We start from the raw sequence: 22,447 nt of genomic DNA, 5'->3' as shown, positions 1-22,447 counted from the left end.
GGTATTGTGCCATATACATACTATTTCAATAAAGGGCATGCATTATTCCAGATATTTGTAGATCAGTTTCTAAAACATTCTTGTAATATAGAATTGCAATTTAGAAATGTATTTAAAAGTGACAAAGATAGATAAAACCACCTTGAGGTTCAAGGGAATACTGCCTTAAACTTTTCATGAATAATCTTTAGAGATTCTAAGGCCTGGTCTACACTGAAAAGTTATATCAGCACAGCTACGTCAGTCAGGCAATGTGAAAAACCCACACCCCGATCAGCATAGATTTCCCCCGTTGTAGATGCAGCTATGTCGATGGAAAAGGGCCTCCGTCAACATAGCTAAGAATTGAGCTTGGTTTACACTACATACTTCAATATAGGTATGTTGCTTAGGGGTGTTGAAAAAATTATAGCGACCTTACACACACACACACACACACACACACACACACACACACGCGCACACCTCTCGACCATGTAGACAGCACTATGTCAGCAGGAGATCTTCTCCTGCCGACATACCTACCACCTCTCGTAGAAGTGGAAGTTATTAAGCTGATGGGAGACCTCTCTCCCATTGGCTTAGAGCATCTTCATCAGACATGCTACAGCAGCGCAGCTGCACTGGTGCAGCTGTGTCAACGTAAATCTGTAGCATAGACCTGTCTCTGGTCTACTCTAGAAAATTAAGTTGGCTTCACTACGTTGCTCAGGAAAAATCCACACCTCTGAGCAGCGCAGTTAAGTCAACCTAACAGCTAGTGTCGACAGCGCTAGGTGATAGGGAGGTGGATTATCTGTGCCAATGGGAGAACCCCTCCTGTCAGCATAAGTAGTTTCTACGCTGAAGCACTGCAGCTGTGCAGCTGCAGCAATTCAGCTGTGGCACTTTAGCGTTTCAAGTGTAGACAAGCCCTAACTTCATTTTGGAAGGTGGTGTTCCTAACCTTCTGTTAGTGTAGGCTGCGTCTACACAATGGGGCTATGCAGGCATAGCTATGCCAGTATAATCTCAATAGAGCAGACGTGATGTTTTCTTCTGTGTTTTTTAATTTAGGGACACTCATAAACTACTAAGAGGATTCTGCATCTTTAATCAAATGAAAAGAAGCTTTACTTCCTCATACAGTGTATGTCCCACACCTCCACAAATTCTTATGCCATGATCAGTATCCATAAGTTTTGTAAAAGACACAGTGTCTGTGTTCAGACAGTATCCCCTAGCTACAAATGAAAATAACCACTTCCCAATATTAGTTTAGCTTATCTCTGACTTTCAGGTTTCTTTTCTAATGAAATTCATACTCTTTTTGTTTCCTTAAGCTATGTTTTATAGTGATCCCATGTGATGCTTTTATCTTGTTTCCTAGATAGATGGATGGATGATAGTAACCAGCAACTTAATGTATATTTTGTTGTTCCTTTGGTAGCTTGGACTGTTGCTTAAAATGTGTAGCGCTGTTTATGCAGTAGGTCCTAATCACAAATACTTGATTTACATAAGCAGATTGGGGAAGACACTGCTGAAACACTTGTGTTGTGTTTTTATATGTTTGGCTTAATGTAGACAATTAAACAAAAATTAAGTCATTATTTTCAGCTCCTTGGTTTTTCATTTTTGTTCATACACTATGAGGACATTTCTGTGGACATTTTTTTGTGCAATCAGAGAGGTATGCTCAAGAAGAACATCCAAGATGCATGACCACATAGTTGTATCTGCCAGTGTTTGGCTGGTGATGATCTTCAGCACAAATTGCAAATAGAGACTGAGGAATTCCTCTGCTCCCATTACATAAGAGAATGTGAATGGATTCATTTATATGGGAATCAGCTTCATAGAAACAGCTTTAGCCAGTGTGTATTGCATCATTTCTGGGGGATTTAACTTATGCCAGGAGAACTACTTCAGAAGAGTCCACCTATGCTTTGGATAGTCCTTGCTTCCACATTATGTGTTGTTAGCTCCAGTATATGCTCTTACACCAGGGCAGAATTGGCACAGTCTGACTGTTCAGTTGCCAAGGAGAAGAATATAAATTTTTACATCAAAAAGATACCCCTGGTGATGCAGAAGATTACAAAATATGATCAGTGTCTTGATCTTCAAAAAATGACAACAGTGTGAAATGGGCTTTGGTAGACTATCAATCTGAAGTACTGTACAAGAGAATCAATAGAACCTATTCATTTCATGAAAAGGAGTAAGATTTCTCTCCCTGAAGCCATAGAACATGCCTGCTCGAGAAATAAGATTTACTTGACAGATCATGAGTCTATGCATTGAAGGATGAGTCCAGAAGAGGACATGCTAATGAAGATCTTATCTCTGCAATGCTTCCAAGGGCATAGTTTTCCTGGGTTACCAGCTGTTGTAGGTGTTGAGGTCCTTCATTTTTAGATCTTCCCTAATCATCTTTGGCCAGGAAGGCCTGTGTGTCCCTTTCCTCTACTTCTACCTTACACAGCACAAATGCCCACAGGGTTCCACTGCACAATAAGAAATCCAAGCTAACAAATGCCAGTTGAATGTAACTTATACAAGAGAGTCCTGTCAAGCTGAAAAGTAGAGGAGTAAAACACTGGTTAAGCCATCATTTAAAAAAGTTGGACCAAATTAATCCTTGATGTAAACTTGCTGGAGTCAGTGGTGTCACACCAGGGATGAATTTAGCTCATTACATTTACAAAGCTGAAAATTAACAAAATCAAATTTTCTAGTATGAAATGGGATACAGAATTTGCTTCTTATTACTTTTGTTCCAAATGAGGATTCAGAGCTAGCTAAAATCTTGCCTTCCTCTGAATTTTCATGCCTGCACCTTGAGATTTTTTTTCAGATCTCATTTTATAGTTTTCTGGCAAAGAGTGCCTGGAAATAAAGAACCATGCATTTCAATGAAAAGTGCTGGCTAAATCCATATTTATAACTAGGATGGTATTCTATAGTATTGAGTCTAAATTTTCAAGCAAATTGTTTTTCAGTCAATAAATTCACGTTCTTGTACATTATTCAGAAAAGAGGACAGACTCAAAATGAATAAACCATTGCAGCTGTGCTGAAAAAAGACAATGTACCAATTTGCTTATTGTACTGTAGATCTGACAATAACATACACATCTGCTTTTTCTCATTTCTTACCTATAATGTGGTGCTCTGGTGCTTACTCTTTATCTTGCACTGTCTTCCCTCAAGTCAATAGGAAGTACTTGTATGCATTCATCAGAACCAAGACCTTTTATATATACTAGTTCTTTTTGCCTTGCCGAGAACATACCTATGCTACTTGTTTCTGAAGTGGAGAAGAACAGCTGAGAACAGAGGTGGGCAAACTACCTGTCCTGCCCAGCCCTTGAGCTTCTGACCGGGGAGGCTAGCTTCCAGCCCCTCCCCTGCTGTCCCCCCTCCCCTGTAGCCTCAGCTCACCGTGTTGCCAGCCCTCTGGGTGGCAGGACTGCGAGCTCCTGCTGGGCAGTATGGAGGCGTGGCTGGCTCCGGGCAGGCAGCGCAGCTCCAGTCCTGCTGCTCTGAGCAGCATGGTCAGGGGGCAGGGAGCAAGGGAGTTGGATAAGGGGCAGGGAGTCCAGGGGGGCCTTTCAGGGGGCGGAGGTGTGGATAGGGGGCAGGGCAGTCAGGGGACAGGAAGCAGGGTGATTGGATAGGCGGTGGGGTGATGGGGGAGCGGTTGGAGTGGGAGGGGGCAGTCAGGGGACAAGGAGCAGGGGGAGTTGGATGGGCCGGGGGTTCTGAGGGGGGCAGTCAGGGGGTGGGAACTGGGTGGGGGCAGATATGGGGTGGGGCCTAGGCTATTTGGGGAGGCATAGCCTTTCCTACCCAGCCCTCCATACGGTTTTGGAACCCTGATGTGGCCCGCAGGCCAAAAAGTTTGCCCATCCCAGACTTAAAAAGTGAGATATTTTCCAGTTCAATTTAAGTGTTTTTCAAATCCCAAGTCTGTCTTTTATTTCTTTGAATTAGTCCACTTGTGTTCATGTTTCTTATATGATTTAATGATTTCCATAACAGTGGAGTTCAATTTACCTTTCATGAGCCTTAATTGATCTTTCTGCATGGCTTGATGCATTAATCAAAGGAACAGAAGAAAACTTTGAGCGATAGAGTTTGAATAAAGATAGAGCAGCCTGAATTCACACAAAGGTCAGGCCTAACAAATTGGATGGTATTCACTGAAGAGTGACACAAAGAAATATCAGTGGGAGGCTGTGATTTACTTGGACATCAAGAAAGCACTTGATAAAATACCACACACAAGAGTAATATATGAAGTCAAATGTATGGAATAAGGAGGGAGATATCTGAGTCACAATATCTTGGGGGTAAGACAGGACAATTCAGGAGGGAGAGGAAGGAGACAAGCAGATTGCCACAAAGATCGTAATTAAGATAAGTTGGACTCACTTGTATATTAGTGACACAAAAGAAGAAATCACTCCAAAATAAAGGAGGGAATCAGCAAATACAACAGAAGAGAGCTACAAGATTTAGAAGAATTTAGATAACACTGCTTAGAGTTTATAATCTTCAAAGCAAACATTAATCCTCCTAAAGGACTATGAAATTTATCTGCATTTTACAGATCTGACAACGAAGGGGGAGAGGTTAAGTGAGCTGATGATAGGGACAGTCAGTGTCTGAGCCAGAATTAGCACCCATTATTGCCAGGTGCTACAGGGATACTGATGTGATGGGCCATTAACAATACATTGATAGCTAGCCAGATCCTGACTCATCATTCTTTGCACAGAACACACCTCTCTCTGGAATAGAATGTCACTCTTAACTGTCAAATTAAATCTGCAGTTTGTGGATTCATTTTTACCTCTCTTCATTGTTCCTGAATCACATTTGGATTATTAGATACTAGGTAAACCCAATTCCCATTGGCAAAACTATAGTTATCTAATGTATGGGATGATGTACTTTTTCAGCTCACAGCATCTCCTGTCTAATCTCAGCTACTGCTGAGATGTGGAAGATGGAGCTACACCATATGATGAACGGGAGCATCTAGCTTTAAACTCTTGTTCCAGTACTTTTACCTTTGCAGATCCACATATCTCCAGCTCCTCCCCCTGCCACCCTGCATATATGGGATCAGTCCAGTAATTTTTGAATGACCTCTCTAGCCCTGATATAGCAAGACACTTAAATAAATGCTTAGCATTACGCATATGAGTAATCCCATTGACTTCAGTGGGATTACTCATATGCTTAAGGGCTTTTCAGGATCAGGGCTGGCATGCAGAGCAGCTTTCAGGATCAAGCCCACATAGTGATTAGTAGGGCCCTACTAAGGCCAGCCCATCTGTTTCTGTGCTCTCTGAAATTTATCCTCTTTTTTAAAAAAAAAAAAAAAAGAAAAGAAAGAAAAGTTAGAATCTGGTTAGCTTTGTTTAAACTACAGCATGCCATTCTAGCACAAGCTCAAAGACTGGTGCACGACAGAAAACAATCTTGCAGTTTTTACATAGCCAGAACTTTCCAGGGCCAGGTCCTCAGTTTGGAGTGAATCAGCATAAGTCCATTAATTTTAATGGCGCAACATCAGTATACACCCTCTGAGGATGTGGGCTTTTTACTTCAAAAGGAGCTTTAAGCCTAAATTAGGAATCTAGAATCAGGCATAGTACAGGACCCGTATCAGAAACCATGCTTGAAGGACTGACGTTATAAGTGGAAAATTTGTATTTATGTTGGTTCAGCTGCACCCACCGTTGTGGGTGAATGTGGGTGAGATTGTCACTGAGAGTTTCTATCAATAGGAATCGGAAAACACCAGCTTTGGTGCCTTAGTTCAGGTAAACAGGTAAGTGTGTGCATTAAGTATGTGAGTAATCCCTTCCTGTTCAGCAAAGCACTTAAGCACATATTCAAAAGTTAAAAAAGAAAAACCAAGGGGAAAAAATTTAACCACATATTTCCGTACTCTACCCCCAAAACCACCCTGTCAAAAAAAGACTGTTTGCACAAATAAGCAAATTATTAATGTACATGGTTATCATTTAGGTTTTCACTTTCGGTACCAGAGTTTTTATGATATCATGTGGTATGTTTTTAAAGGGACTCTGTCAGGCAGGTTAGGTCAAAAATCTAGGATATTAGTAGGAAAGTTTTATTTTAAAAAAATTAAATAAGCCTGGAGGAGAATTGCAGAATTGTACTAAAGCAGGAGAATCTGCAAGTGAAATTGCCTGAAGAGTGACTGGTTCACTGACCAAACTGAGTAAAATGCACAAGTAAATAATCATACAATATGGTAAAAAGTACATCTAATTTTTTTTTGTTACTAGTAATAGTGAAAGAACTTAAGGAAGGAAAAGTTTTTCAAAAATATAAATTTTAAACTGACAGTGTCCCCTTAATGCATATGTTAATTTTAAAGCTAAAATCTTTTGGGGTAGATCCTCAAATGGTATAAGTTAGTTCAAAAGAGACAAATGAGTTTGATGGAGCTACACCAATTTATACTAGCTGAGGATTTGGCCCCCACTGTTTATAAGACTCAACTGCTAAAAAGGAAAATAGCAGATTTTACTGACTCTAGTATTAATGTGTGTTATCACTGATTTTACTGAAATGTATTTAGTTTTATCATGAATTAAAACTAATTTCTTCACTGTACCGTTAACTCAAAGCTTTACTAATAAAGAGCATATCCTTTCCTTGGCAAAAATGCTTTTTAGCATGCTATTTACATTGTTAATTTCTTTTTCATTTCTGTTAATAGGAAAAAGAGTAGGTTAAATGAATGGGTCATTTAAAGTTATTCCATATGTTTCATTTTGATCACTGCTAAGCAGTCCTTATTCTCACTGAGAAAGGATCCACTAGTAATAAAGTATTGTATTCTGTTGCTGATATAACAGCATAAGTGATGCATCTCCTTAAAAACATGCTCTTGTTAAATGAAGCAAGAGTCTTGTACCAAATGGCAAGTCATAAATCCAAATGACACACAAAACACTTGAGAAGAATTTGAGCAGCAAGAGTCCAAACCCAATTTCTGCTCAAGTTAATTACTGACCAGGTGATAAATTGCTACATTCTCTGTAACTCCTGTCTAAACTTCAGTGATCATCTCTTTATTGGAAATGGTACATATGGAAATATGAAAGTATAGTGCTCTAATAAAGTAGAATTTAAATCATACAAGTTGGGCAGAAAATGTTCAACAGTATTGCAATTCCATCCCACACCATTTTATTTCATAGCTGTATGCTAATAATGTCAGACATACCCGCACAACTATATCTTTTCCTGACATTCAGGATTGGCCTGAATCGTCAGACTTATATAATCTTTCCAAGGGTCTGAGGCTACAAAATTATGACTGCTATTGACTGGTAAACCATTCAGCATGGTGATTGTGTGTTAGCTTCTGAAACTGCAGCTGTATGCTTCAGCAATGAAGGTTTCTTTTTATTTTGAAACATACCATGCAATATTAAAGATAATGCTATAGAATTCTCTTAGAAAGTTCCTAGAAAGGTAAGTACATCCTTATATTTCTTAATATCTGTCAAGTTAGCATGGAGGATCCTCTAAAGTCATTTTAGAAGATCTTTCCTGTAGAAAAGCCTGCACTCCAACACTTTTTGCCTAGCTCACTTCACATAGATACTCCTAAACATTTTCCACTCCTCCCTGTTCTATGACTCCCTTTGACATAACCTTCCTACACCTTCCTTGGCTGGTTTAATTACCTTTATGAGTCAGCTTTCATAAAGATAGTTGGCTCCCTGCTTTTTTTTTTTTTTAAACCTTCTTTGGCTTCTGCTGAAAGACCATCTGTCCCTCGCACCCTCCTTTTTATTAAAGTTTGCAGTGAATTAATGGAAAATGCCAACGTTTTGAACTTTTTGCAGATATGACTATGGATGATGTTCGAGAATTCGAGAAAAATATGCATGAAAAAACCAACATTAAAGTTTGCAATCAACATTCATCTACTGTGGATGAAATAGAGAGCCATGCCCAATCAAGTGTATGTAGTTTTTTAAAACATATTGCCCACCCTCGCCTAATGTGCACTCACAAATCAAAGAAGAATGGTCTTCTTTAAGCATGATCCTGCTGCCACTGAAGTTAATGGGAGGTTTGACATTCAGTGGAATCAAAATCACTCCCTGTAGAGTGTAATCCTGCATTTTTTGTATCCCAAACTCCCACTGAGCTAGGAGAGGATAGGGTCAGGTTCATAACTCCCGTCTTCTAAGAGAACAAAATCCTCAAAGTTCTGTTGGGTGCACAAAGAGGAATATGAGTAGGAGAAAGATCAAGCAATGTCAGGTTTGGCATCCAGTTATTCTGATTGTTTCAAAGCCATGTCAGTGTTCAAGTGTCATTTGTCAAACAGCCAGGAACATGGGGAGTGGAAAAGTTCTGTGGGGCTGCTGAAATTGTACCACTAAGAAAAAGGCTAACTGGGTTTTTCACTTGTCTTCAAGATAATTTACAGTGTTGCCCTTGATAAGCTACAGACTAGAATTCTGAAAGGAGATACAGTGACATTTCTGTTTTAAAATGTTAGTATTTCTGGCATCTCTAGTCAGGCCAAAATCCCATGGGAGTGAATGACAACTTTGCCCAATAACGATGTCAGGGCTAATCGTCAAGGGCTATATCCTGAAGTCCTTACTCAGTCCTTATTCAATCAAAGCTTCCAATGACTTCAGAAGGACTTTCTCTCAGTAAATGGTGAGGCCTGATTCTTACACCAAATTTGCACAGGCACAACTCTAGATTTATCTTGGTGAATTCTCATTGACTTTTCAGAGTTATTCCTGATGCCTACACCAGTAAGTGAGATTAGAATCAGCTCGGAATAAAGACCTCAGGATTTGGGCCTATGGGCTTTAGGTAAAAAGCCTGTGGCCCTTATTCAGCCCTTACTTAGGCAAAACTGCCATTATCATCAGGGCAGGATTTGGCCTTAATTAATAAAAAGAAAATGACAGAACTGAGTCATGTATTTCTGAGTCCTTTGCAGCTCTGGGTAAGAATTAGTTTTACCTGAGTGCATATCAGCATGGGGTAGGGTAACCAGATGTCCCGATTTTATAGGGACAGTACCAATATTCAGGGCTTTGTCTTATATAGATGCCCTATTACCCCCACTCCCGTCCCAGTTTTTCACACTTGCTATCTGGTTACCCTAGCATGGGGATGGATTTGAGGCAAGCATAGACTATAAACCAAATATTAAGTTCAGGCAGGGTGAATGCTCCCTTTCTGCCTCTGAAATTGCCAGTATTGGAAGGGGCACATGGTAGGACTTTCATTCCACTCTGATGGCATGTTACTGGGGAGTCTTCCTCTCTAGATCTCTCCCCACACTGAAGCCATGTTTTATTTTATTTTTCATTATTAAAGGCCTGATCCAAAGCCCACTGAAGTCAATGAAAGGACACCTATTAACTTCAGTAGGCTTTGGATCAGGCCCTAAGTGCAGAAACACTACTTGCAATATAACGTAAGTTAAGGAAAATTTAAATCAGCAAAACAGGGCCAAATTCATCTCTGGTGCAAATGGGTGGGCTCCCTTGAGCTCATTAGCTTACCTCACCCATTTACCTCAAGGGTGAATATGGCTAAAATATCCTCCCCTCCCAGTAACAGGAGCTGCCTGTAGACTGAAAAAGCACCTGGAACAGTAAAGTCAGTTCAGAGGGGAGCAGGCAAATTGGCACTGAATGGGAGCTTTGATTATTTCATAGGATTCTACAATACAGCATAAAGCCTATTTCACGCAACAGTGTCATGAAACATTCTACAGTCAAGGCTACATACACACAACTGTGTCACATTAAAATAAGGGGTCACAGTGTATAGCTAGTATGTGGGGGTTTTTTCATTTTAACCAGATGGCATCCAACCATAAGGAGAAAATGAAGTAGGGTAGCTTATATCTCCGCCACTATAGAAATACAATAAACTTCATTACAACATCCCTGGGTTATATAACTATGGGTATAACAGAGAGTGTATTTAGCCCCATAGCTCCATCCTCACATGGCTATGAGGAGAGTTTTTCTCTCTCCTCCTACTGTGTGGGTTTTGAGTATCACATGGCATGTCGTTAATGTGCTGTTTAGTGTATGTCTACATAGCAGCTGGGAAGTGTAGTTCCCAGCTTGGGTAGATGTACATGTGCCAGCTCTGCTTGAGCTAGAACGCTAAAAAGATTGTGGCCACAATGGCATGGGCAGCAGCTTTGGCCAGTTGCCTGAAAACTAACCTTGTGGGGTCAGGTGAGATTGTTATCATGCAGCTAGCCCAAGTCACCACCCACGCTGCCAGAGCCACACTGCTGTTTTTAGCACAAGAGCTCGAGCAAAGCAAGCACATGTACTTCTACATTAGCTAGGAATTACACCTCACAGCTGCTGTGTGGACATACCCTGTGTGAAGGAGCATAGGAGGCCAGAAGTAGTAATATAGACATACATCATAGCAGTGCAAACAAACCCCTCTCCTGAGCTTTCTTTAAATATGCATCCTATGGATCTATCATCACTTATAGAACCTCCTACAGAATGTTTATAAGGAAGTTTTACAGTACTTGAAACATATTTCTTACGGACAACATATGTTATAGTACTGGGGACGGGAGCTGTGCAAAACTCAGCCATTTTGGTTTACAGGAGCTTTATGTGAGCCTGTTTTCTGTCCTGGTTCTGGTGAGTTTACATCCGCTGAGTTTCTTGCTGAGATTCCTTCAAATGAACCTACAAACTCAAAGTGAAACTCATCTGAAACAGCTGAATTTTGCTTTCAGTTGTAGCAATAAACCCCTGCATGACACTCCAAATGCAATGCTAGGTTTGAAAAAAGATTTGCTGAACTTTTGCTGAACCTGCCCTGATTTCTGAGTTTGTACAGAAAAACTAGATGAGTTACACCTGGTTTAGGATTTTATTAGAAAATGTTTGTGTTGCTATGTTTGGAACATGTTATTCTGGGCTTACTCTGCCCTCTTGTGGATTTGTGCAGTAGTGTCTATGTGACATACATTTGCTCACCTCCGCATGAGAAGGCTTTCTCTAGTAAACGGGAAGCATTCTTTGGGCCTGATTCTCCATTACGTTGCACCTTGTTTAATCATTTACACTTGGACAAAGTAGGTGTGTAATGTTACCAGTTCTAATCTCATAATTCCACAGGTGTAAACAACTTCACAGAATTCAAAGCAGTGGAGAATGAGGCCTTTTGTGTGGGGAAGACCTTCCACACGAGCCCACATTTTCAGAAGTGGCCCTTCGTTCTGAGTGCTTTCATTTTTGGATACCCAATTTGAGACACCTAGCTCCTGTTGAAAGACATGAAACACTCTCTTCTACCTAGGGACTCAATATGCTATGGGTGTTCAGCACCTCTAAAAATCAGGCCTAATGGTGTGTCAAAACAGGCACCTAAAATCAGAGACCTCTTATGAAAACTTTGGCCAGAGCTCCTATTAACTCTAGTGGAATTCCAATACATGAATCCTCACACTGGTTTAGATTTTGATGGCAATCGCTGCAATGGTGCTACTGAAATCATCTTTGAAATGGTTCTAACTTTCCATTTGTCTTTCTTTTCTTCTCATTAAAGACATGACAATGGATGAAGTCCGAGAATTTGAACGTGCAACTCAGGAAGCCACCAACGAGAAAATTGGGATTTTCCCACCTGCAATATCTATCTCTAACATTTCCCTGCCTTCGTCAACCCGTAGTGCTCCTTCTAGTGCTCCATCCACTCCTCTATCCTCAGATGCTCCTGAATTCCTATCAGTTCCCAAAGACCGACCTCGGAAAAAATCTGCTCCAGAAACCCTCACACTTCCAGACCCAGAGAAAAAAGCACTTTAAATTTAACCTAGCATGTTTCCTTCTGACAAGCCATGTCTGCCAGAACAAGAGTAACTTAACATTTACAAAGCTCGGTGTGGTTGTTTTTTTGGATTTTTTAAATGATTTTACCGATCTAGAAAGATGATTTCTTTAATTCAGACTTGTTCCCTAAAATCCTTAAATAAGTGCATGTGAGAGAACATAGTTCATATATTCTGATTTCCAAAGTAAAGCTCAAAGCCATATGGCACATACTATTGATGTGAAATCAAATTGTCTGAGAATAGCCTGCAATTGTGATTGGAAATGCTGTAGGTATTTAATAAAGCTGGCAAGGATTTCTGACGGGAACTAGTGTCAATTTAGGTGCAGGGTTAACTTAAAGAGTTAAAAATCCAATTTTCTCCTATTATCTCGGAATTTCTAAAATTTTTCTACTCTCAGGCTTATCATGTCTCATCATAAAGCTTTGAACTGCTACTCATTGATACTTGAACACCACAGCAATTATTCAAATTCAGATGTTACTTAATATGACTCAGGATTTGGGGCCTAGCTAACACAAACTTTAAACTTTTTAAAACTAAATAACCAGTGCACCAAGGCTCCATTTGTAATTAATAATACTGACTTTAAGGCCATTGAACTATTTATACCTTGCACAGAATTTATAAAAGATTCCACCCATTTCTTGTTTATATTGTATTTTACTAGTTCTCCCCAGTCCTTTTGTGATCAATCTAGTTATGTGCTGATGTTTGTAACCCATGCTCCAGATATAAAAATGATGGAAACACAAGCAGCTAAATAGCTTAAAGAGTCCAAATAATGCAAGTGTCTTCTCCCAGTGAAGCTGGGATCATAGCATTCCTGTCATTCATTTAAGTCCGCTGAGCTCCTGGCTAATCACAATGAAACCAGCTTTCAGAGTCTGATCCAAATCCCATTGAAGCCAGTGGGTAGACTCCATTGCCTTAAATGGGCTTTGGCTCAGGCCCTAAATAACCACTTGAGAGATTGTAAAAAAATCTGGAGTTTAATGAGGGAGGTCTTCTACTAAAGGTGGGGAAGAATGGTCCTTAGTACATTTGGGGATACTTTAGGACAGTCTCTTAAGACAGGTGGGTGCCTAATAAGGGTAGCCTCCTGTACAGATTTCACTTTACTGATCAGCACTGAATGTATATTATGCTATGGTGTTTTACCAGATGCAGAATAGTTGTTGGTTGAGAATGGACAGTGAATAGCTAGGCCATGATGCTTTACAACAGCACCTGGGAGTAAAGATTCTGAAAAGAAACATTTTTTATATATCCACCCTTGGAAAGTTCTTTAAAGATCTTCAGCCACGACCTTTGCTCTGCCATGATGTGTTACGTATTCAGATTCAGTTTCAGATCCCAGTCTAGGTTTCTTGCTTCATGGGCTAATGGGATAATAATGTTGTAGATGCAGCATATTCAGCCCTCAAACAAAAATAAGTCATTCAGCAGTGGCCACTTTAGTCAATTAAGGAGCAGATTTGATGAGTTCTATCCTGTCCTCACTGTACAGAAGGATTGTGATTGTGATAGGAGACCTCATAAGTGATGAGGGGGGAAATATGGGGATCCTCTGGGCTTCCTGAAGGAGAAAGAGGACTTACCCTTACTATATCCCTGTCCTTTCATGCTAAGTGCGGTCTCCAGTAGCAGGAAGCAGATCTCAGACTTTGCCATTGATCTCTAAAAAGGGAGAGTAATGAAAGACATGACTTACAAAAAATAAAGGGGTCATCTGGCAACTCAGTAACATGTCATGTAATGTGGGAAAGGAGAGCAACATCCCTGGCCTGTTAGTGAAATCACCCTTGAGTCTTAGGAATAAAAATCAGAAAAGGGATTTTCTCCCCAAGCCAGGAGTGAAAAAAAAAATAGGGAAATAAGGAGCCACTTCCTTTCTAAAATTCAGCCTTATGGAGAAACCTTTCCTACTGATGTCTAGTCACAGGACTTGTTGTTGACATTCATATAATGGGTTTAGTCCTCTGCAATGCTACCATTGTGTATAGTCCTCTGTGATGATATTTAACTAATGTCAGCATCTACCACCATTGTTGTTGTAGTAGACTTTAAAATGCCCAGTGAAAGGGTGGATATTATCTAAATCACATATTCATACTGAGATGGTATCTTGTACTGTCAGTTATAACAAACGTGATGAAGCAGAGGGACGGACCTCATGGAGTTAAAGTATCACTGAATGATGAAGAATCAGTTTGTGGATAGAATTCCCCGGGGGCGGGATATGTTTGTACTGTCTTCCCAGCATGGTAGCATGATTTTTGCTTGTAGAAAAGTTTAACTGACTTAAACCTTTTGACCTTCTGAACAGCTCCATGTCCAGTAGTAGATGCTAAGGTGAATGTGTGATTTTGATGGGCTAGTTTTAGTAATGTGAGAGGGAGGGGAAGAATACCACTGTCAGATGACATTGAAAATGTGTATGTATTTGAAAGTTAAAAGCCCATGGCTAATAAAATCCAGTAGCTCTTTGTAGGTTAGCCTATGGTTTTACTTCATCCATTATCTCATATATTGTCCATGTTCTGCTTTCCTTTGGTCTCAAGGCCAGCAATTCCATGTGCTTAGTAAATTAACTGGTGATTGATATTTGTGATTTTTTTTTAGCCAGTGTAATGCCACAGGTATCAAATGCTAAAGTACCCCACATCGGCTTATGACTTTAATTAACAGATGGGTGTCTAATTAAGTATTCATAATTTCTGCATGTATACAAATAAATGTTGATATTCTTTTATTTGCTTCTGAATGTTTACCACAGATTAGGACAAAGCATACATAGCTTTACTCATTTGTTTACTTTAGTTAAGTCTCAAATTTCCTAGCCTGTGTGGTTAAGATCATTATCATATGTAGGTTTGGGGATCAGGCATTTATGAATATTAACATATCTTAAGAGGATTCAAGTTAATTAGCTGCATGGTGGATATTTAGGAAAGAGAAAAGCATTGATTGAGCATGCAGTGGAGAAATAATGAATCCTTAATGCTATGCCTCTGCATGCAATTCTGTAACTCTGAGCTCCATTCATGAATACTGTATTACAGAAGTATAATGTTTACTGAACAGACAACTCATTTTTCTAATTCACTGCTAGCCAAAATGGGGATCAGTACAATCCATACCTGCCTTCAATGTGGGTGCTAATGGAGGCAAATAAAAAGATCCATAGAATGTCACTGCTTTGGATGAGAAAGAACTATAGGCTACATCATGCTTTTCACAGGTTACACAAGCATCCTATGCTATGTTCTGCTCTGCTTTACCCCAGTGCTTCTACCATTAAATATGCTCTCAAAAATAATCTTTCAATGTCATTTCATTTTCTTTTTGTCATGGCAGGATATCTGTTTTCTACAGTGTTCCTTATACACATACACAAAAATAAAAATAAAAAAAAGTAATCTAGAATATTGTTCTGGCAACATGTTTTGAGAAAAAGTTTTATTTTCATTGCTGACATGTGAGTGGATTTTGTAAAAATACCTTCTGTAGAATTTTCAGACATGTTTGTGGGGAGGGGAAGAAATTAGAGTATTTTGCACATGTTGATTTCTTTTATGGAAAAAAAACCTGTACTACGCACATCTTTAAGTATGATGCAACGCAGCAAAACTGAAGTTACTTAATAATTTGGTAGCCTCCTTATTCTCTGCTGCCATGACTCGAGAATTAAATAATACAACCATAGTGAGGCTCTACAAATAAATTATCAAGAAGAGCACAATGAAGCTGATAAAGCAATTGACTTATGATTTTTTTTTAAAATGCTTCACCCCACTCTGCTCCTACTTTTATATGTATTTCCTCCAGAATAATCACACCTTGCAGAATGATGCTGGCAATTGAGGGCCCAGTCCTGACACAGGTAAAACACCTACTGAGTTTAAAAAGAGAGATTTCTCTGAATAAGAATTTGCAAGGGCCTGGTCCTGCCACTCTTATTTGTGTGACTAGTCCTTAGTAATAGACTTCAATGGGATTATTCACTACAGTAATGATTGGTCACACAGGTAAGAGTTGCAAAATAATCCAACAAAAAGGCATAGTTTGATCTTATTCTGTTGCTTTTTGATCGTACCGAGATTTTGGGAGATGATTTTGCTCCATTGAGGGCACAATTCACATTCATTAGTAGTAGTATACAAATTCATTAAAGAACATAAGGCGCTCAAATAGATATTTTGAAACTGGACTATTTGTCTAGTGATTTTAATTTGGTAATAAAACAGCAACAATCTTTAATAACGCATTGGGATTTGCTGCACTATAACTTAACATTCTCTTATTTAAAATAGGCCAAACGTACATGCTTTTTATGAGTTAGTAAGTGCAATAAGAGAAAATACATTAATTTGTCAATAGGAACTTTTCAGCTGCCATTATTCAGACTTAATTTAGTTGTCTAAATTCCAAAATGCTTGAGGCTAACTGAGTCTAACAATGTTTTTGCTTTAAATGGACGGCATAGTCTTTGAATTAAGTCTCCTCTAGTTTTTGGGTGTCACTAATACCGATTAATTGTTTTGATTTCATTTCTCTTAAAGTTCCATGTGACTTTGAATGTCCTGTAATCCTTAGTGTCTAGCTTTAGGTTTAGAGTTATGACATTTAGCATTAGAGAATGTACCACTGCCATCAGAGAAGGACCAAGCTTTGAAATGTGCCGTATGTTAAACAATGCAAGGCTAAGCAGAAGAATTTTATTCTCATATCTGTCATCCATATCACTTAGTTGCTGTTTTTTGAGTTATTTATTATTGTTAATAACTTACTTTTCCTTACATTCTGTTGTAAATAAACTACCAAGCAATCTTCTTTACAAGTGTGGCTATTTTCTTCTGGTCAATATCATGTGACAAGGTTCAGATTTATATGATTTCTGTGGTATTTGTTCACTGACCAAAGCAATTTCCCCATATCATTTGCACATAAGCCTGAAATACATAGGATAACACAAGGAAATAAAATGGTAGCTGGACACTCAGTGCTCATCATACCCAATAAAGATGCTCACCAGTGCTTTGGTACAACACAGTATCGCTATTATTATGGCTGAAGTAATTAAGCACACATCACTCTCAGGTTCACCTTTTCATCTGTAAATTGTTGACCATTTAAGTTACAATGCAGACCTTCAGCAGAGATTCTACATTTCCTAATTCTCAATTTAAAGCTTGGCAACCTAGTGGTTTTAATATTGTGCAGATATAGTTACAACGGGAGACTGAAAACATTTACATCGTGTTTATTGGAACTGGTTTCCCCTAGGATGCTACAGTTACTCTTTTGTTCTCCCCAGGTAAGACCTAGTCAGGTGATGATAGTCCTTAGGGATTGTCTGTTCATGGTCTGGGAGGAACGCACATAAAAGCTTATCAGCAATGATGAATATGCTGACCTAGACACATTTCCTGATAGAGCAATTTTTATAATAATGTGATACAGCATGGCCAGAGGGCAGCATAAGAGTGTTAGCAGGGGGCCTTATTCCCTGCCAAGGGAGGAAGGTTTGCTTTAGATTAGCTAGAACAGCTGTGGCCAATTAGAGCACCTGACTCCAATTAGAGCACCTGACTCCAGTTAGAGCACCTGACTCCAGTCATGGGATATAAACCCCTGCTTCAGTCAGACAGGGGGTGGTAGTTGAAGGAGAAAGGTTGGATTGGAGCAGAGTGCAGATTGCAGAAGAGAAGAGTTTGTCCAGAGAGAAATAGAAGGTTTGGAGGAGTGCTGCGGTGGATTGGGAAGCCCAACAGAAACCCTAGGTAAGGGGCACCAGGCTTGTATAGAAGAGAGGCGAGAAGCCCTTCACAAGCTGACGGGTATGAGAGGGAAGTAACCCAGGGGAAGAAACCGCTAGTCAAGTGGTTCACCACAACCCCAGGGCCCCTGGGTTGGGACCTGGAGTAGAGGGCGGGCCCAGGTCCCTCCCTCTCCACTCCTCTCCTCCAAGGACACTAGGGGAGTGATTAAGAACTGGTTCAGGGGCAAGCAATAGCGCCCTGAACCTACCCCAGAGAAGAGAAAGCGCGAGACCCAGCAGAACAGTACCGGCAATTTGCCACAATAACAATTTCATAATATCAACCAGAATTAGTAAGTTGTATAGACAGCTACTCCAAATTATCTTAATACTAATTGTCCATCTAGTTTAGTGGATAATTCTTCTCTGATCCTCTTCTAGACTATCTTTCTCCTCACTACATAGAATATCACCTGCAAACAATGTGCACCAAAGTGCTTTCTTCTGAATGTTCCTTTTGTGGGTATCCAGGACAAGGATAAATAAAAAAGGGCTCAGTGTTGATCCCTGATGCACTCCCCCCTTTACCCATCGTTCATCTGCTGCACCACTAAAAGTTCTGACTGTTGATGTTGTGCATACATACATGGCTTGAACAAGCTACACAGAAAGTTCTGATATCATTTTCTCCCTCATACACACCAGATGATTTCTCTTGGAACTTGGTCAAAGGCCTTTTCCAGATCCAATAAATACCATATGAATATTTTTCATCTCCAGTTCTGACTATATATATATATACAGTATTAAAACCACTAGATTGCCAAGCTTTTACACTGAGGATTAGGAAATGCAGAATCTCTGTTTTTCATTCAAATACCTTATGAATTGATTGCCAGTCTTGATCCTGTTCCGCTCCCATTAAAGTCAATGGGACTGGGCTGCACTTTTGAAAAAGGAAACAAATTTACTGCTTCTTTCTTTATGAAAAGCCTATATAACAAGAATTATCTGGTAGGGAAGCAGATTTAAGTCAAGCATTCTTACAAGTAGCAACCTATTATTGCATGGATGCAAAATTTCAAGAGCCTTTTCTTTTATCTGATGTACTAGTGCTAATCTGCATATAAATTAAACCTCTTTAGCATGATCAACCATCCATAAGACCACATGAATGGCTGTAGAAATGGTCTGATAGATAATATGCGTAAGTTGTAATGGAAACAAGACTATGAATAGTCTTAAATGTTAATTGCACCTGCCTTTAAATTTCCAAACAGGAAATTCTTAAAGATTCTTTTTAAAACTATAATATTGAGAACTTGCATAATGCTCCACATTTTCAACACACTTTACAAACATTAATTAGTTAAGCCTTATTTCAATCTCTATGAAGTAAATAGGCAAGAATTATTATGGCCACGGCCGTTCAGTAAGTAGTGTTGTGATTGTTACATCGTTTTAGGTGTTAGTTCTGAAATCTATTATCATTCCTCAGCACAGTTCCAATGCTGCACATAAAATACCTTTAAAAGGCAAAGGATTGTCTTGTGATTTACAGCATAAGATTAGGAGACAAACCAAGAGGCTTTGTTAAAATCTGAATTTGGGTGAGATTATTAGGGTTCATTAGGTGATTCACAAAGGGGATCTAGGTCCAACATTTAGGGCCCTCTGATGTTCACAAAACCTCTGCTCAGATGTCCCCAATCCTGTAGGTACCTATATTTCAAATGGCACAGTCCCCTAGGTGCCTGCATGTGCACAGCTGCCTCTGTCCTGACACCACCCAACAGCTCCGCTTATAATTCACCTTTGAGGTGGAAGATCTAGGTTCACGCACTTGCTCCACATCAGGCAGAATGGGGATTTGAACCTGGATTCATGCACCCTGGGCTAGTGCTCTACCCATTGGGCTACTGAGTAAAAGGGGCATGGTACCAGCACTTTCTCCTCTGTTTTTCTTGAGAAAGGGCCAGTCTGAGTTAGACCCTTAACTTCAGGAAACGGTTCACAGTTGGGAATCCCCAATGGAGGGTGGCACCTATCTCTCTCCAACCTGCCTAACTCCCTGTGAGGTTTAGGCCACAACCCTCTCCTTGGCACCGCCTACTGGCTATTTTAGGCAGCTCAGTGTGCTGTCTTTTGTGAATCCCTTTTCTGGCACCTGACTCTCACCGAGCATTGTATAGAGAGCCTGGAGGCCTAGCTCATGGCTGTGAATTCGATTTGACAACATTGCACATAAACGGTAGATGCTGTAATGCTCAGCCTGGATTTCCTTTTTGAATCTAGCCTTTAGAACCTCCAAATCTTTTGAAATGCACTTCAGGGACAATAGTGAACTTTTATGGATTTTTATTCCTGTGTAGAACCAACCCAGCTCTAGGAGAGTGAACTGAATCATGTCTGGCTTGCACATCCACAACAGAGTTGTCATCTAATTTCTGGTAACTGGGCAACCTGTGTAAACGCATTGTATTCAAGAAGATAATAATGGCCATACTGGGTCAGACTACAGGTCCATCAAGCCCAGTATCCTGCCTTCTGACAGTAGCCAATGGCAGGTGCCCCAGAGGAAATGAACAGGTAATCATCAAGTGATCCATACCCTGTCACCCAATCCCAGTTTCTAGCAAACAGAGGCTAGTGACACCATTCCTGCCCATCCTAGCTAATAGATTCATGGAGGATAGGTTCATCTATGGCTATCTAGCTCCCTTTTGAACCCCGTTATAGTACTGGCCTTCAGAACACCCTCTGGCAAGGAGTTCCAGAGGTTGACAGTAAGTTGCGTGAAAAAATTCTTGCTTGTGTCTGTTTTAAACCTGCTACCTATTAATTTCATTTAGTGGCCCCTTATTCTTGTATTATTAGTTCTTGTATCAAATGATGCCTCGGGTACACTTATACGTTCCCACAATAGAACAATTGGATTGCACAGATGTCAGGGCATAATTTGAGCAAAATGGGGTTGCTCAGGTGTAGCTGAGTGAGGCATGTAGCCTGCAGAGTCTTTACTGTTTGTGTTGATGCACAACTAAAAAAACTCTGCTTGGCTTTCAGATCCCAAAATGTTTGCAGAGCTGATGGTTACCTAAAAAAATCTGATACAGCATCAGTGGGACACAATAAATGTAAACTATTTTTACAAACACATTTTTCAGGGCAGAGCTGCACTTTCCCTCAAAGTGGGAATATTCCAGTAGGGATATAAGAATACCTCCAGACCCTCTGTTCTCTCCAGAAATCGTTTTTTTTTCTTTTCTAGCTTAGTGTCCTGGTATTATTTCCATATACTAACAATAATAAAGAGAATCTTTTCTGGGACTGAACAGCTCAAGGTATTTGTACTAGTCCAGGGGTAGGCAACCTATGGCACGCATGCTGAAGGCGGCACGCGAGCTGATTTTTAGTGGCACTCACACTGCCCGGGTCCTGACCACCGGTCCAGAGGGCTCTGCATTTTAATTTAATTTTAAATGAAACTTCTTAAACAATTTTAAAACTTTATTTACTTTACATACAACAATAGTTTAGTTATATATTATAGACTTATCGAAAGAGACCTTCTAAAAAATGTTAAAATGTATTACTGGCACACAAAACCTTAACTTAGAGTGAATAAATGAAGACTCGGCACACCACTTCTGAAAAGCTGCCGACCCCTGTACTAGACTATAGAGACTTTCTCTTCCAGCACCTTGGTTTGCATTCAGCCTCAATCACTATTGACTGAAACTCATCATTCAATAAGTGATATGAGCTTTGTGCCCTCAATCCATTTCCCCACAGGCAAAACAAGCACCCTTCTTGGCATCCTCACCAGAAATACCAACAATTAAATACTCTCTTCTTTTCCCATATAGAGATTGATCATCCTTCATGAACAAAGGAAAAGGTCTTTTCACTATCATATTTACTTGTATCAGAAGCAAGAAAAAACATGTGGAGCTTTGCTTTGACTGGCAAATATTCAAACTTTATTCTCTTCAGAACTGTGCCTTGTTCCAACACATTTGTGCTACCAAACTAGAAAAACATTGCTTGATGACCAAGAGCTTTCTTCAGCCCTTTCTTAATGAATTGCTCATTCTCATTTGATTATTTCTGAGGATAATATGTTCATCTAATTGTTACATTTGATTTAATATGACAGTCAGTTTATCAAATGCATTTATTGCTCCCCAGAGAAATGAAATACTTTAGATAAGGGATATTTTCAGTGATAAAGAAACAGAAAGAAAAAACTCTATGAAAGGAAGAAAACTAAGGAAATGGATATATGAAAAAAGACCATTCTTCAGATACTATCCTGGGTAGGCTGAAACCGTAAAGCGTAGTGTTCTACCTGAAACAGTTGCGTGAGTGAGCAGAACAAGAGGAAAAAATTAATTCAGGAAGGAACGATTCCTAATGAAAGGCAATGCAATCTGTATAGTGATACTGAGAGTTTGGGTTTTAGTCCCAATTATGACTTTAAACAAATTTTCAGATGAGCCCTTTAACTCCAAGTGCCTCAGTTGTGAGTGCCCAAATCAGTATTGCCAACTCCAAACACTACAAAATGATGAGCCAGGCTTAGGCATCATGAGGTTAAAAAAATAAATAAACGAGGGGTCCTTTTTCTGAGCTGCCTTCTGAGCTTTGTGGATGCTCTTGAGCTGGATTTTTCAGGTTTTTCTCCGCAACTGGGAGGGCCAGAAACCCTGTTTTTAAATGGCAACTGAGCTTCCCCTCTCTGGGAGCTGGGGTTTTAAGTCAAACGTTGGGAAACCTGTGAT

At 39.8% G+C, this 22,447-nt stretch overlaps 1 protein-coding gene and 1 long non-coding RNA gene across 2 annotated transcripts in view; one reads left to right on the top strand and one right to left on the bottom strand.

The window, feature by feature from the left end:
- The window catches only part of LOC116833168 (uncharacterized), a 42,655-nt gene extending 29,076 nt beyond the window's left edge, over positions 1–13,579 (bottom strand). Inside the window, exon 1 of the long non-coding RNA XR_004375620.2 lies at positions 13,501–13,579. This is a non-coding gene — a long non-coding RNA (uncharacterized LOC116833168). The remainder of the gene's footprint in view (positions 1–13,500) is intronic.
- The window catches only part of PITPNC1 (phosphatidylinositol transfer protein cytoplasmic 1), a 182,455-nt gene extending 165,720 nt beyond the window's left edge, over positions 1–16,735 (top strand). Inside the window, exons 9-10 of the mRNA XM_032794504.2 lie at positions 7,887–8,005; positions 11,614–16,735. Of these exons, the coding sequence (XP_032650395.1) occupies positions 7,887–8,005; positions 11,614–11,619 (125 nt within the window). The 3' untranslated portion in view covers positions 11,620–16,735. The remainder of the gene's footprint in view (positions 1–7,886; positions 8,006–11,613) is intronic.
- Positions 16,736–22,447: the final 5,712 nt, after the last annotated feature.

This window comes from Chelonoidis abingdonii, chromosome 13 (genome assembly GCF_003597395.2).
Source record: "Chelonoidis abingdonii isolate Lonesome George chromosome 13, CheloAbing_2.0, whole genome shotgun sequence".
Lineage (NCBI taxonomy): Eukaryota > Metazoa > Chordata > Testudines > Testudinidae > Chelonoidis > Chelonoidis abingdonii.
This window is presented reverse-complemented; position numbering and strand designations above follow the sequence as displayed.